Source organism: Notolepis coatsorum, assembly GCF_963971535.1.
Source record: "Notolepis coatsorum genome assembly, chromosome: 2".
Taxonomy (NCBI): domain Eukaryota; kingdom Metazoa; phylum Chordata; class Actinopteri; order Aulopiformes; family Paralepididae; genus Notolepis; species Notolepis coatsorum.
The window spans coordinates 226219248-226235264 of NC_140166.1; the positions used below are offsets into that span (position 1 = coordinate 226219248).

Genomic DNA, 16017 nt, shown 5'->3' on the forward strand with positions numbered 1-16017 from the left:
TTATAGTAATAGGATCTATGTCTCTAATTCTCGATTTGGCGCATTCTTCCAATTCTCATCTCACAATAATGTCCCTCCCTCAAGTGAGTCATCTGAAAATTAGCGTATTCGGGACATCAGATGGTCCTCATTTGCATAATAACACCCGCCCCCCTCTAGCTGCCAGCCGAGCGAGAGCGAGAGATAGACCCACGTGGTGGACTTCCTCGAACGGGAGACACGCAGAGTGTTTACAGTTCTCTCTCTCTCGGTTCGGGAGCATGGGCTGTGGCGCAGCGCGGTGGTGGACTTCCTCGAACGGGAGAGGGAGACTGCGTGTCTCCCTCTCCCTCTCCCGTTCGAGGAAGTCCACCACCGCGCTGCGCCACAGCCCATGCTCCCGAACCGAGAGAGAGAACTGTAAACACTCTGCGTGTCTCCCTCTCCCGTTCGAGGAAGTCCACCACCGCGCTGCGCCACAGCCCATGCTCCCGAACCGAGAGAGAGAGAACTGTAAACACTCTGCGTGTCTCCCTCTCCCGTTCGAGGAAGTCCACCACCGCGCTGCGCCACAGCCCATGCTCCCGAACCGAGAGAGAGAACTGTAAACACTCTGCGTGTCTCCCTCTCCCGTTCGAGGAAGTCCACCACCGCGCTGCGCCACAGCCCATGCTCCCGAACCGAGAGAGAGAACTGTAATATATCTCTCTCTCTCTCAGACTGTGTGGGCTGACTGTCACTCAAAGTGCTTATGGGCGGGGCCATAACAGCCTGAAATCCGGAGGCTGAAAAATTATGGTTTTGAGTACTTGATTAGAAATATAAACCAATGCATTTTTTTTGAAAAAAACAGATGTCTTCAATAGACTCACAGGAATTGTGTAAAGTTGCCCAAATAGTGCTAGGAATAGCAATACAGTTCCCCTTAAATAATTATTTTTACACGTTTTGGTCTTAAATAGTTTCAAAATATCAGTCATTTCTGAAAATAAGTTACAAAAGTAAAAAAAAATAAATAAAAAAAATGCGTTTTGGAAAATAGCTCTTTATTTGATTATCATAAAAAAAGTGTTTTCTATACAGAGATATCGACATTGGTAAATATCGGTACCGGCCAGAACAGCAATATTAATATCGGTTATCGGCAGTGATGGGCAAGCTACTTGGAAAATGTAGCAAGCTACACTACAAGTTACTCTCGATTAAATATAGCTCAACTACAATGGAAGCTATCCCCAGAGAAATGTAGCAAGCTACACTACAAGAACATGGCAAAAATAGCTAGCTACAACCGCACATTTTTCTTTTTACTTCATGATCAAGTTTCCACCAAAAAAATAGGCAGGAAAAAAGATTCTCAGTTTGATTGTTTATTATAAAACTGAAACAAGCCCTCGGTCTGGCTTTTTGTGTCGTCCTTTTAACATGAACTTATATGTACAAAATCCAGGAAGGCAAGTTTAGCTGGGTGCAGCCTCTACAAAAGAAAAGAAAGAGACCATTTGGTTTTATCAGTTTTTATAGTATAGTTTGTAGATTACTTTTGATGCAGTAATGGTCTTTTTCTTTTCTATTCTATCTTTATGTATGATTTATCCCTAAACTCTGCATCTTCTGAAACCTGCCCACTTTATCAACCAAAAACACACTTCTTCAATATCTGAATTGTAACTGTTTTACTTCATTTTACTAGTATTATGCTACCATGTATATACTACTACCAACTATGCTAATATGTCTATACTACTACAGTATGTACTCAGAGTATAACACTCAAGCTTGACACTGACAAACAATACTACTTATCCTTGGCTGCTAGATATGTACCACTCCTGCTGACTTGTTGTACACAATTTGTAAGTTGCTTTGAATGAAAGTGTCAGCTAAATGACCAAATGTATTTAAATATGTAACTCACAAAACATTCCATGGCCCCAAAAACATGTGGGGACCCCCCCTGGGGGTCCTGTCCCACAGGTTGAGAACCACTGCTTTTCCCTTGTTTTTTCTTTTCTCCACCCCCATAATATTGTTCATTTTCTGCCTATAGTGAAACATCATCATGATAGCAGCTATCTGTTAGTTAAAGCTGTTGACAAAAAGTGTACTGACTTGTGTGCTGTTTGGGAACAGTTGATTTTCATCAGCTCACCTGAATGTGTTTTCAAGTTAGTGCTGGACGTGTTGAGAGCAGCATATGTTTTAGCCGTTTTTTCAGTCAAACTCATAAATGTGTCCCAGATAGGGCCATGGAGAGGCATTGTTGTTATTGACATCATCATCTTCATCAATGCCATCGAACCCCTCTGCCATTTCGCGCGGACTGGTTCATGTAATCCGTTAAATTGCATTCATTCAGTACGTCTGTGTTTTGATTTTCACTTCCTGCTTTGCGGCTGGAGTCGCGCACTATCCTGCCTCTGATTGGCCTACCCGTAATGTTTTGGCCTACCATACCCAATCGTGAGTCGTCATACTCATATCTAAACCAACCAACCAATCATAGTGGGTTTTTTACGGGGAGTTTTTTTTTCTCCTCACAAATCTTCTAGTCTAGACTGTTTCTCCCGAAAGTAGCGTGTAACGTTTCTCGTCGCTACTTCGTTCTATAAATAGCTCCACTACAGAGACCGCTACCCGGGTTAAAAAGTAGCGACACTACCAGCACGCTACTGAGAATTGTAGTTAAGCTATGTAGCGTCGCTACTTGTAGCTAGCTACTGCCCATCACTGGTTATCGGTATCTGCCACAATTTTCACATCGGTGCATCACTAATATAATCCTTTTTACATAATGTAGATATTATATATATATATATATATATATATATATATATATATATATATATATATATATATATATATATATATATATATATATATATATATATATATCTGTACATATCACTTACCTACTCTTGCTAGTTACACTGCTGGCCAGTATGACTTACTGATTAGCACCATTACTCAGTAGTACTAATTCATTTATATATTTTATATCCAGTTTAATCACCTGTACATTGTATATTACTACTGCACTTTACTGTTACATTTGCACTCTGGTTGGATACCAAACCTATTTATATCGTACTGTACTTGTGCTGTATGACGACAATACATTTGAATCTAATCTAATGTTGTGTTGTTTGTCTCCTGCAGGAAGGAGCTTCTTAACACATTAATGGCCAGACGCGAGATTTCTCGGGTTTGTCATTATTTCTTTTATTCTACATTTGTATTCATTTCAGGCACACAGACCTCGGGGTTACCATAGGGAATCATTCTGAGATCACCAGAGTGCAATACCGGCCGCATCATGCTAGGTGGCAGTATCACCCACCCTTTGAAACCCTCCTTAACATCGGGTGCTTAAATCCCTCCGGGCGATATATTTTGAGTCAGTCTAGTGCAGTGGTGCCCAACCAGTCGATCGCGATCGACAGGTAGATCGCGGGCTGATTTCAAGTAGATCTCGATTAATAAAATTAGATAACATTTTTATTTTTTTGCAAAATCAACTCTGCCTCTCTTTGTTAACTACAACAAGCAATGCTGTTTGGTATTTAAGATGAGGTCGGACTCGGCACTGACAGATTTGTGTTCATTATGCTGCTTTTATAAAGCCTCAAATGACGGCTTACAATATACAATTTTGGCTGGTAGCTCTCGGCTAGGTAAATTAAAAAGTAGATCTTGGTTCAAAAAAGGTTGTGCACCCCTGGTCTAGTGGTTCACCCGATCACATTGAAACACGTCCAATGACCCTCCATGCATGTGTGTGCCGGATTATGTCGAGGACACGATGGACACCAATACTGGAGATCGCGATCAGACAATTGGAATATTATTTTTGGGATACTTCCTAGTAGGGCTGACCCCTATTAATCGATTAGTCGACTAATCGGTCGAAAGGGGCCGTAGTCGACTGGCCAACCTTAGTCGAATATAATTTAAAAAAAAAATATTAAAAAAAAAAATGTCAAAAGAAAAGAGGCATAGAAGCGTGGCTAACGCTAATGGCATGCATACCAGAGGCTAACTGCCTACGAAAACAGGCACAGAGGCACTGAAAGAGGATTTCACCCATCTAATGAACACACTATACTAGACAAATATCAAGATGTATCCATCAGTGGACCAATTGCATGCTTTTGCAGAGGACAAGAAGCCTTCAGTCGACTCCTTCAGACATTAAGCACCCCCCACAGCCCAAATGGAACGATAAAAAAAAATAAAAAAAATACACTTTTTTTTATTTTTTTTAAGCCGACAAATAGTCGACTAACGGCAAATTTTGGCCAATCGTAGTCGACCATCCAAATCCTTAGTCGGGGACAGCCCTTGTAGAGGTCCGTGTTCCTTCGCTCTCCATGTTCAATGTAGAGGGTTCTGTTGCTTCGTCATCAGTGTCGTTCAATGTAGAGGGTTCTGTTTCTTTGTCACCATGGCTCATATCTTATCATAATGTATTTATCCACACAAAGAACGCCTGATCCGTTTTGTTTCTTTTATGTGAATAGTTTATTTACAATAAGTGAACCAAACTTCTCCTCCATTACAAACACCCCAAACATTCCCAGCTGTGACACACCCCTTTCACCCCTGTGCGCACTGACAGCTGACCGATGACAGCTGACAGCTAGATATACGTGCTCGGCTTCCCGCCACTGCGTCATGCCGTCATGTCTTTACGTACTGCAACAAGAACAAAACACAATACTTAGAATAGAGTTGCACCACATTTCCAATACAACACATGCCTATGAACGTCTAGGCTACTCACTACAAAACATATTAACAACCATAACATATGATCCCATTTTCAGCATATGAGAACATATATCTCAACACCCCCACTTGTTCTCATCATCTCAAGCCGAAAATGACGATACTCATATTAGTTTCCAAAAAAGAAACTCTTGAATTTATTAAACTTGAACTTCACTACCGGTTTTGTAAGTATGTCTGCAGCCATATCTTCTGTTGGGCAGTAAACAATATCGATTTTCCCTTCGGTGACTGCCTCACGAATAAAGTGATACTTTACATCAATGTGTTTGGACCTCTGTCTGTTCACTGGGTTCTTACTGAGTGCAATGGCCCCCTGGTTGTCTTCATGAATCTTTGTACAATGGTAGACTCTCTTATCCATGCCATTTAATAGTTGAGTTAGATACATGCTTTCCTGAGTAGTAGTAGCTAGACTGATGTATTCAGCCTCACATGTTGAGAGTGCTACTGTTGGTTGTTTCTTTGACTTCCAGGATATTGCAGGGCCTTGTTTAGTCAGGCTAAAACAGTATCCTGTCGTACTTCGTCTATCTTCCACAGAAGATGCCCAGTCAGAATCACTGTAAGCTATAAGACTTAAGTCTTCATCTGATTTCTTGAAGCACAACTCGTAGTCACTGGTTCCCTTTAGGTATCTCAAAACATGTTTAGCAGCTACTAAGTTCTCTGTTTTTGGATTTGCCAGTGTTTGTGATAATTTACTAACAATCCAGCTAATATCTGGTCGGGTACAAGTCATTGCATAGATCAAACTGCCTATGATCTCACGGTATTCTTTGGGATTAACATTGTTTTTGTCACTCTCCTCAATTCTATCAACTTCCACTTTTAATTCACATGGTGTATATCTAGGTTTACAGTTTGACATTCCAAATCTATCAAGCATTTTTAGAATGTATGTTTTCTGATTCATTTTTATTTCTTCTCCCTTTTGTTCAAACTGAATGCCCAGGAAGTATGATATTTTCCCCAGATCCTTCATGTTAAACTGGGCTTTCATGTTTTCCTTGAAACTGTTCAGAAGTTCGTTACTGCTAGCGGCGATGATTAAATCATCGACCCAGATTAGTACGATAATAGTTTCATCACCCATCTCTTTTCTGTATACACAGTGATCAGATAGATTTCTTGTAAAGTTGTCTTTCTCTAGATGATCATTTAGGAGTTTGTACCAGTTCCTTCCGGACTGTTTCAGACCATAAAGGGATTTCTTTAATTTACATACCAACTTCTTCCCAGTCTCTGATACCTCTTCATAACCCTCAGGTTGTTCTAGGAATATGTCTTCCTCTATAGGAGCATGTAAGTATGCCGTTTTGACGTCCATTTGATGGACAATGAGGTCATCTTGTACTGCGACCTGCATCAATGCCCTTACTGACGTAAGGTTTGCTGTTGGAGCAAACGTCTCATGGTAGTCTATGCCTTCTGTTTGATTGTAACCCTTAGCAACGTATCTAGCTTTATATATTTGGCCTCTTTCAGCATTTTCTTTAATGGCATAGACCCATCTACCCCCCACTGTGTTCCTGCCCTCAGGCAAAAAGGTCAGTTCAAAAGTGTCATTTTCTTTCAGTGAGTTGATCTCATCGTTCATCGCTTGTTCCCATTTGGGTGACTCTGGTGACCTCAGAGCTTGTCTATAGGTTTGAGGGACTCCACAAACCGCCCTGTAACAGTAATCAACACATGTATCGGTTACATCATCATCTGTAAAATCTGATACATAGTCGTGTAAGTATTGTGGTTTCCTCCTCTCTCTTTTTGGATAGCGGCATTTTTCACTAGGACTAGGTTGTGGATCTGCATCGTTTTCATCCTGTTGATCTGTATCTGTATTTACAGTCTCGTCGCTCCCCTCTAGAACCTGACTCTCTGTGTTCTCCTCAACCTGTGGCTGTGGTACATGAGTGCTGTTCTTACTACCAGACTCTCTGTCTTGTGTCAGGAATTCTGTATCATCCTCATCAGTTTGAGTCTGTTGTTCCACACTGTTCTTTCTAATGAATTTTACTAGCCTGTGTTTTGATACCTTTCCTGTATGCGGTTTGTATACTAGGTATGCCGGGCTGTTTTTACTGTATCCCACAAATATCCCCTTTTCACATCTGGGGTCGAGTTTCTTATGATCGTGTTTATATGCATAACACTCTGAGCCGAACACCCACATTTTTGAGAGGTCTGGTTTCTTTCCTGTTAACATGAAGTAAGGGGTATTTTTGGTCCTTTCATTGTAGCATCTATTTCGGATGTGAGCTGCATTTTGTACAGCATAAGGCCACAGTGTCTTTGGTAATCTCTTTTCTAATAATTGGCACCTTCCCATTTCAAATAAAGTCCTAAACTGTCTCTCAGCTGTGCCGTTTTGATGGGGGGAATAGGGGCATGATGTCTCATGTCTTATCCCTCTATCTCTCAACAGTGACTGAAAGGAGTTGCTTGTGTATTCCGTACCGTTATCTGACCGTATGGTCTTGACTTGACCATATGGTGCACTATCTGCCAGGAATTTTTCAGTTGCCAATGTTGTTTCACCCTTGTTTTTGAGGAAATAAACAGACACTGCTCCTGAGAAATCATCTGTGAATGCGATTGCATATCTATGTCCATCTTGAGTAGTTGGGTCAATGGGACCTGCTAAATCAGTGTGAATTAACTCTAGGGGGGCACTAGCTTTTGCATCAGGTTTCCTATTTCTGTTGTTGGTCAATTTTCCTTCAGTACAGACACTACAGTCTATCTTAGTGTTACCTGTTATCTTCATACCCTCTACCACCTTTGGTAATTTCAACACATCATCTACGTTACAATGTCCCATAATCTCATGCCAAGTTTTTACATCACAAGTTAAGCTCACTTTGTCTCTGGACATCATATCATTAATTGAATGATCAACACATGTTTCATTATTTACCGTTTCCAGGTAGTACAGTCTCTCATGCTGCTCTATGCGGAAAACAGCGCCATCTCTGTTGGTGACCAGGTTCTGTCCTTCTTGGAATGTCACCTTGTCTCCGTCTGCTGTGGCTGCTTGCACGGAGAGTATGCTCTGTGGATACGATGGGATGAACAGCGCATTCCTCAGTGTGATTCCGACGCATCTTCCATCTGAGTCCTGTAGGAACACCTCTGCGTCGCCTCGTTTCATTGCCACATTGTTCATCCTGGTCCCGTCAGCTAGTTCCATGTAGTGTGACTTTGGGTCAAATGTCTCGTCAAATCTTATGAACTTGTTTTCCTCTGTTATGATGTGGGATGTAGCTCCGCAGTCTACCATTAATCCGTTTCTTCTGATAGTGTCTGGGAGGAATCCTTGACTCACTGTGAATACAAATGTATGTTCTTCACGTTCTGGTCTGTCCGCCGTCTGTTTTGCGTCATCTCTCTGCTGGGGTTTTCTCCTGCATGTCTCATCGCTGTGTGTAGAACTTTTATGGTAGTTACACCACTTCGCTACACTGGTTCCTTTTTGCCGACACTCTCTTGCTATATGACCACGGCCTCCGCATCCGTAACATGTCACAGATGATACGTTTACTTTCATCACATTGTCGGATTTTTCTTTAGTGTCAAACTTTTCTGTCTCCTCGTAACTCCGTAGTTTCCTCTTGAACTGGATAAACGTCAGTTCATCACTGCTCTGTGTCGTATGGATGGCAAAAGGCTTATACGTATCTGGAAGTCCTTTTAGAATCATGGCTATAATTAGCCAGTCACTAATAACTTCCTTTGCATTTCTTAGGGAAGTTACTGCCTTTTCAGCTCGAATGATATAATCTGTCACCGTTTCACCAGACTCTTTCTTCAGTGACGTTAGTTCTGTGTACAGGGCAATAATTCTTGGCTTACCCTGACTTGCGTAATGACTTCGTAGTATTTCGAGTGCTTTGTTACCGTCATCTGTCGCCTCTCTCATAACCAACGATAGACTTTTGTCATCCAGGAATTGTATTAGCTCTGCGTAGCATTCTTCGTTCTTGTCGTCATCTGGACCGTCCTCACTGGTGCAGAGTATCGTGTCTTTTAGTCCCATCATTCTCATGTGGCCGAGAAACTTCACTTCCCAAAGCTCGTAATTGTTTTCATCTCCGTCGAAAACTAATCTCTGCCATCGTCCTCCTGCGGTACCACCACGTCTGGGCCCATAACCTGTAGAGGTCCGTGTTCCTTCGCTCTCCATGTTCAATGTAGAGGGTTCTGTTGCTTCGTCATCAGTGTCGTTCAATGTAGAGGGTTCTGTTTCTTTGTCACCATGGCTCATATCTTATCATAATGTATTTATCCACACAAAGAACGCCTGATCCGTTTTGTTTCTTTTATGTGAATAGTTTATTTACAATAAGTGAACCAAACTTCTCCTCCATTACAAACACCCCAAACATTCCCAGCTGTGACACACCCCTTTCACCCCTGTGCGCACTGACAGCTGACCGATGACAGCTGACAGCTAGATATACGTGCTCGGCTTCCCGCCACTGCGTCATGCCGTCATGTCTTTACGTACTGCAACAAGAACAAAACACAATACTTAGAATAGAGTTGCACCACATTTCCAATACAACACATGCCTATGAACGTCTAGGCTACTCACTACAAAACATATTAACAACCATAACATATGATCCCATTTTCAGCATATGAGAACATATATCTCAACAGCCCTACTTCCTAGTAAAGGTAAGGACTATATGACATCAATTTCAAATTTCAGCTTGATCCTACAATGTTTTCATATCGATCCAGCCGATCAACATGTGTGGCGTTCAAAACGAATGCCGTTACTGGCGATCAAAGTATCAAAAAAACATAATACCTATTATATACCTTTGAATTGGAAATAGTAGCGTGTACAGGCGAGCAACGCCAACGCTATTAGCAGAGTTCACGTAATGCTCCATAAGACAGTTACCAGGAATTAATAATAATAATAATAATAATAATAATAGATTGGATTTGTAATGCACTTTTTGTTCGCTGGGATCCCAAAGTGCTACACTACATGGTTAAAACAGTTAAAAAAATAGAATAAAATAGTTATTAGTAAAACAAATAAAATAAAATACAGAATAAAAATAGAACATAGTTAATTAAAAACATAGTATAAACAGACAATTTAAAAACAAAGCGCAATAAAATTTAAATAAAAAGCTAACAGTCAAAGGCCTTTTTGAATAGATAGGTTTTCAGGCCTGCTTTAAAAGAGTCCAGGCTCTGTGGTGCCCTCAGCTGGATGGGGAGGCTGTTCCACAGGCGTGGTGCAGCCGTGCAGAAGGCTCGGTCACCCATGGTGCAGAGCCGGGTATTGGGGACCTGAAGGAGCAGGCTACCTGCGGATCTGAGGGTGCGGGTGAAGGATTGTGGAGTGATGAGTTCCTGAAGGTAGAGGGGTGCGTGTCCGTTTATGCAGTTATGGGTGATCGTAAGGATTTTGTAGTTGATCCGGGATGAGACGGGAGCCAGTGTAGTGAGTGAAGGATGGGGGTTATGTGATCGTGTTTACGGACTCTCATCAGGATCCTGGCAGCGCTGTTCTGGATGTACTGCAGCTTTTGGATGCTCTTGCCAGGAATCCCGATGAAGAGTCCGTTACAGTAGTCCAGTCTTGAGGAGATAAAGGCATGGACAAGCTTCTCTGCATCTGACAGGGTTAGAATGGGACGGAGTTTTGATATGTTTTTTAGGTGATAGAATGAGGTCTTGCAGAGGTGTTTTATGTGGGTGTTGAAGGTCAGGTGGGGGTCAAATCGAACCCCCAGATTTGTGACTGAGGGGGAGAGGGGGATTACCTGGCCGTCAAAGGTGAGATGTGAATTAGCCAGGATCACTCAGAAACTATACAATATTCACCACGGTATAACACACAAACGTATGCATTAACATTTTTATTCTTTTTCACATGTTGAACGATAGATAGTTGATGTCAAATGAGCCATAGTATTGTCTCCATAGCTATAATATAGAATATAGATATAGCCCTGCAAATACCGAAGTGAAAATCCCTATACTTTACAGCGCTGGCCAACTAAGTACAAAGATGGGGAAACAGCGTGGCAGTCAAAGTGTTAACAACGTGTCATTGACAGCAGCAGGACAAATAGTTTGACAAATTACTGTTGTTCTGGTAAATCCCTGCAACAGCAGATCTGTCCAATAAAACTGTAAAGCAGCCTGTTACCTGGTTTAGGTTTGTGAGTGGGTGAGTGTACTGCCCTCTGCTGGATACAAAAAGTATATAATGTAAATTCAGGTTATACATGGTGACATTCTGCCCTCTAGTGGTAAATGTGCAGAACACATCTGGAGGGCCAGGGCGTCAACATTGAACAGAAGAGCTGTGTTCAGTCATATAGTTATGATGAGGACGGATAGAGTGGGACCTTTCAGCTCGCTATAAGGTTTTCATTTGGATTTAAGATGTCCCACCACGGCCTAAAGGTCTACTCACATGGAGCAACATTAAACGTTATGCTTTAATCTCCAGAATGACCTCCTAGACCAGGGGTCAGATGATCTTACAGAATTACCTCCTAGACCAGGGGTCAGATGATCTCTTACAGACCAGGGGTCAGCAATTAAGTTTGGCCTCGGGCCACATTATGGCGGGCCAGAAACAAAAACAATGGCTAATTTTATATATTGATAGTGGAAACATTTTAACTCTGTGACAGACCACCGTATAACTAAGGCATACATTTGTGGCATAATAAACTGTAAACGACATACACATTTGCACTGAACATTATACCTTTGTCTTTCTGCTATTTTATTATAAAACCAGAGACAAGCGTCTCTCTCTTATCGGTCTAACTTACATTAGAGTTCACATTTGAAAATGTGTTTAAATAGAGGCCTTGTACTGAATGTTTGTGTATTTCTTTGTCTTCCAACATGGCTGCCTGTAACATAGCAGCCATTGTTTTGAACATGGCAATGGAAGGGACAACGGTTGCTATGTGCAAAACGATGGTTGCTATGTGTAGATATTTGAGAATTATATCAACAGGAAAAGCCAGTGGAACAGTAATATGCTTTTCCAATGTTTCACATCTCAACCTTGCTGCTCGACCAAAAATAAAGGGCACATCAAAGCCTCTCTCTCTCCGATTGCTTAAAACAATCAATAACGCACGACACCAACACTTCACAAACACTGGTCTTATAATGTATGAGGGTGCAGGCTATGACAAAATGCAGTATGCAATGCAACACACTAAAGACCCTTTCACACATGCTGCATGTAAAATCTAGTTTTTTTGCTTATTTCACACTGTATTGAATACCATTGATTAACCCCAATTCATTTAATTTCAAACCTTTATTTTAACTAGAAAAAAGTTACGGTTCCCCTCATTCGCAGCAATGTCGGGTATAACAAGAAATATTTTAAATAGATATTTAAATGATAATCTTCATACACAGGAGGAGATATTGTCTCTTTCTGCAGGACGCAATCTTTCAAAACTTTAAAATGCATTGTTGCATCTATATTTAGCACATATGATAGAATAGAAAATAGAAAATAAACGAAAAAAAGTAATAACAGTACTCAGTATAACAGTACTCAGTATAGCAGTATAACAGTACTCAGTATAGCAGTATAACAGTACTCAGTATAACAGTACTCAGTATAGCAGTATAACATGCAAATAAAATACCATTACCACCAGACAGAAAAGGGCATTGTTAGACTCTGAGGGGAAAAGGGCAGATGCTCAAGCACCCCTTGGGCCCTATGTGTGTGAAGAAAGACAACTATTGGAAGAGAGGACTAGAGAGAAAGGCTCTATTTAAACCATGAAACTGGTGTTTGAAGATGGGTGTCAGAAGTTCTTCTGATGCAGATCACATTAGTTGGATTGCTAGATGTGTTGTTAAGTATGTTGAGTTTTTAAGCAGATTTCTACACAATTTTAATCTTTAAATCTTGAGATTGTCTGAAGCTCATCCCATGCTGGTCACAGTGGTAGGGTTTCTCTCCTGTATGAATTCACTGTGAGAGTTTCTCTCCTGTATGAAGGTGCTGGTGTGTCTTTTAAATTGAATGAAATGTTTCCTCCACTGTCTTTAAGGCTTCTCTCCTGTATGAATGCGCTGGTGTATCTTTAAGTTTCCAGGGGTACTGAAGCTCTTCTGACACTGGTCACAGTGGTAAGGCTTCTCTCCTGTATGAGTGCGCTGGTGTGTCAGTAAGTTTCCAGACTGACTGAAGCCTTCCCCACACTGGTCACAGTGGTAAGGCTTCTCTCCTGTATGAATGCGCTGGTGTTTCTTTAAGTCTCCAGAGGTCCTGAAGCGCGATCCACACTGGTCACAGTAGTAAGGCTTCTCTCCTGTATGAATGCGCTGGTGTTTCTTTAAGTCTCCAAGGGTCCTGCAGCTCTTCTCACACAGATCACAGTGGTAAGGCTTCTCTCCTGTATGAATGCGCTGGTGTATCTTTAAATCTCCAGAGGTCCTGAAGCGCGCTCCACATTGGTCACAGTAGTGAGGCTTCTCTCCTGTATGAATGCTCTGGTGAACCTTTAAGCCGTAATATCTACTGAAGCTCTTCTCACATTGGTCACAGTAGTAAGGCTTCTCTCCTGTATGAATGCGCTGGTGTTTCTTTAAGTTGGACTTCTTGATGAAGCTCTTCTCACACTGGTTTGACTTGTTCATATCTCTGCTTGTCGTTGGGGAGCAATGCAGCAATTGTACCTGGAGAAGAGAGAAGTACACCAATGAAATCCATGTATTGATTAGCATATTGATCAATAGTTTGTAATATGTGTATGAATTAAGATCACTTTTTTTCTGTTTCTTTCAAGTCTTATAGTATCCAGCATATTGCCACCCTCCCAGCACCAAGACAACTGTTGGCATTGCAGCCTTGATGCTGCTCGTTAATCCTGTTGTAGCCTATATTGTGAAGAGAGTGAATGTAATATTTAATTGTGAAGAGAATTACGTCGCTGCAGATGCTAGCAGTTAGCTGACCATTATTATAGTAAAATCACATGTTTACCTTCTTCATACTTTGTACCCTTTAACCTCCGTCGGACCGCTCAGGCTAAAGAGGTTAATTAACTAGAAGCAATTTAAAGTAAAGTAAAATTAGGCATTAGGCATCTGTCACTCAAAGTGCTTATGGGCTTATGTCTTCAATAGACTCACAGGAATTGTGTAAAGTTGCCCAAATAGTGCTAGGAATAGCAATGCAGGTCCCCTTTAAACAACTACCAATGTAATTTTCTTCCCCATCTTACCACTGACAATCTCTTGAGCGGGATTTCCAAGAGTCTTGTCTGTAGTTTAGCTCCACTCTTCTCTCCAAGCTCCTCATAACCTTGGATTACAAACCAGTCTGTGTCCTTCTCTGAAACAGAGAACCGTCGTATTTGTATTCGTTTATTAAAAATGATCCCATTAGCTGATGCCAATGGCACCAGCTAGTCTTCCTGGGGTCCGAAGTCCCACATATCCATATATACACATACAAATATACATATATACGCACACATATACATACACACTATATACATACATACATATACACACACATATTCAGTATATAAACAAAACAACAACCTAACTTATTACAATCATACAAAAAAAGACATACAAAAAAACAATATTGCACATGAAAGATGAAGAGCTAATGCTTGCCTGTAAAGGGCAGCATTACCATCTTCAGCTTGTCACAGCTAAGAAAATAATAAGAACAAATAATTAAAAACAAAAATAAATAACCACCAATACTGCTCACTAGCCAAGTAATAACGCTAGTTAGCCAGCGCCAGCTAGGTACCAACGCCAGCTCACAGAACGATAGCCACGCTAGTTAGCCAGCGCCAGCTAGGTACTAACGCCAGCTCACAGAACGATAGCCACGCTAGTTAGCACCAGCTAGGTACTAACGCCAGCTCACAGATCGATAGCCACGCTAGTTAGCCAGCGCCAGCTAGGTACCAACGCCAGGTACCAACGCCAGCTCACAGAACAATAGCCACGCTAGTTAGCCAGCTAGGTACTAACGCCAGCTCACAGAACGATAGCCACGCTAGTTAGCCAGCCAGGTATCAACGCCAGCTCACAGAACGATAGCCACGCTAGTTAGCCAGCGCCAGCTAGGTACTAACGCCAGCTCACAGAACGATAGCCAAGCTAGTTAGCACCAGCTAGGTACTAACGCCAGCTCACAGAATGATAGCCACGCTAGTTAGCCAGCGCCAGCTAGGTACCAACGCCAGCTCACAGAACGATAGCCACGCTAGTTAGCCAGCTAGGTACTACCGCCAGCTCACAGAACGATAGCCACGCTAGTTAGCAAGCCAGGTACCAACGCCAGCTCACAGAACGATAGTCACGCTAGTTAGCCAGCGCCAGCTAGGTACAAACGCCAGCTCACAGAACGATAGCCACGCTAGTTAGCCAGCGCCAGCTATGCACCAACGCCAGCTCACAGAACGATAGCCACGCTAGTTAGCCAGCGCCAGCTAGGTACCAACGCCAGCTCACAGAACGATAGCCACGCTAGTTAGCCAGCGCCAGCTAGGTACTAACGCCTGCTCACAGAACGATAGCCACGCTAGTTAGCCAGCGCCAGCTAGGTACCAACGCCAGCTCACAGAACGATAGCCACGCTAGTTAGCCAGCGCAAGCTAGGTACCAATGCCAGCTCACAGAACGATAGCCACGCTAGTTAGCCAGCGCCAGCTAGGTACCAACGCCAGCTCACAGAACGATAGCCACGCTAGTTAGCCAGCGCCAGCTAGGTACTAACGCCAGCTCACAGAACGATAGCCACGCTAGTTAGCACCAGCTAGGTACTAACGCCAGCTCACAGAATGATAGCCACGCTAGTTAGCCAGCGCCAGCTAGGTACCAACGCCAGGTACCAACGCCAGCTCACAGAACAATAGCCACGCTAGTTAGCCAGCTAGGTACTAACGCCAGCTCACAGAACGATAGCCACGCTAGTTAGCCAGCCAGGTATCAACGCCAGCTCACAGAACGATAGCCACGCTAGTTAGCCAGCGCCAGCTAGGTACTAACGCCAGCTCACAGAACGATAGCCAAGCTAGTTAGCACCAGCTAGGTACTAACGCCAGCTCACAGAATGATAGCCACGCTAGTTAGCCAGCGCCAGCTAGGTACCAACGCCAGCTCACAGAACGATAGCCACGCTAGTTAGCCAGCTAGGTACTACCGCCAGCTCACAGAACGATAGCCACGCTAGTTAGCAAGCCAGGTACCAACGCCAGCTCA

At 42.4% G+C, this 16017-nt stretch overlaps 1 protein-coding gene across 2 annotated transcripts in view; it reads right to left on the reverse strand.

The window, feature by feature from the left end:
- Nucleotides 1-10724: 10724 nt before the first annotated feature.
- LOC311248845 (uncharacterized protein) overlaps nucleotides 10725-16017 on the reverse strand; it is a 170341-nt gene continuing 165048 nt past the window's right edge. For both annotated transcript variants that reach the window (XM_084338074.1, XM_084338075.1), the window contains 2 exons: nucleotides 14016-14125; nucleotides 10725-13467 (listed from right to left, as the gene is read on the reverse strand). In XM_084338074.1, the coding sequence (XP_084194200.1) occupies nucleotides 12835-13467; nucleotides 14016-14125 (743 nt within the window). In that variant the 3' untranslated portion in view covers nucleotides 10725-12834. The remainder of the gene's footprint in view (nucleotides 13468-14015; nucleotides 14126-16017) is intronic.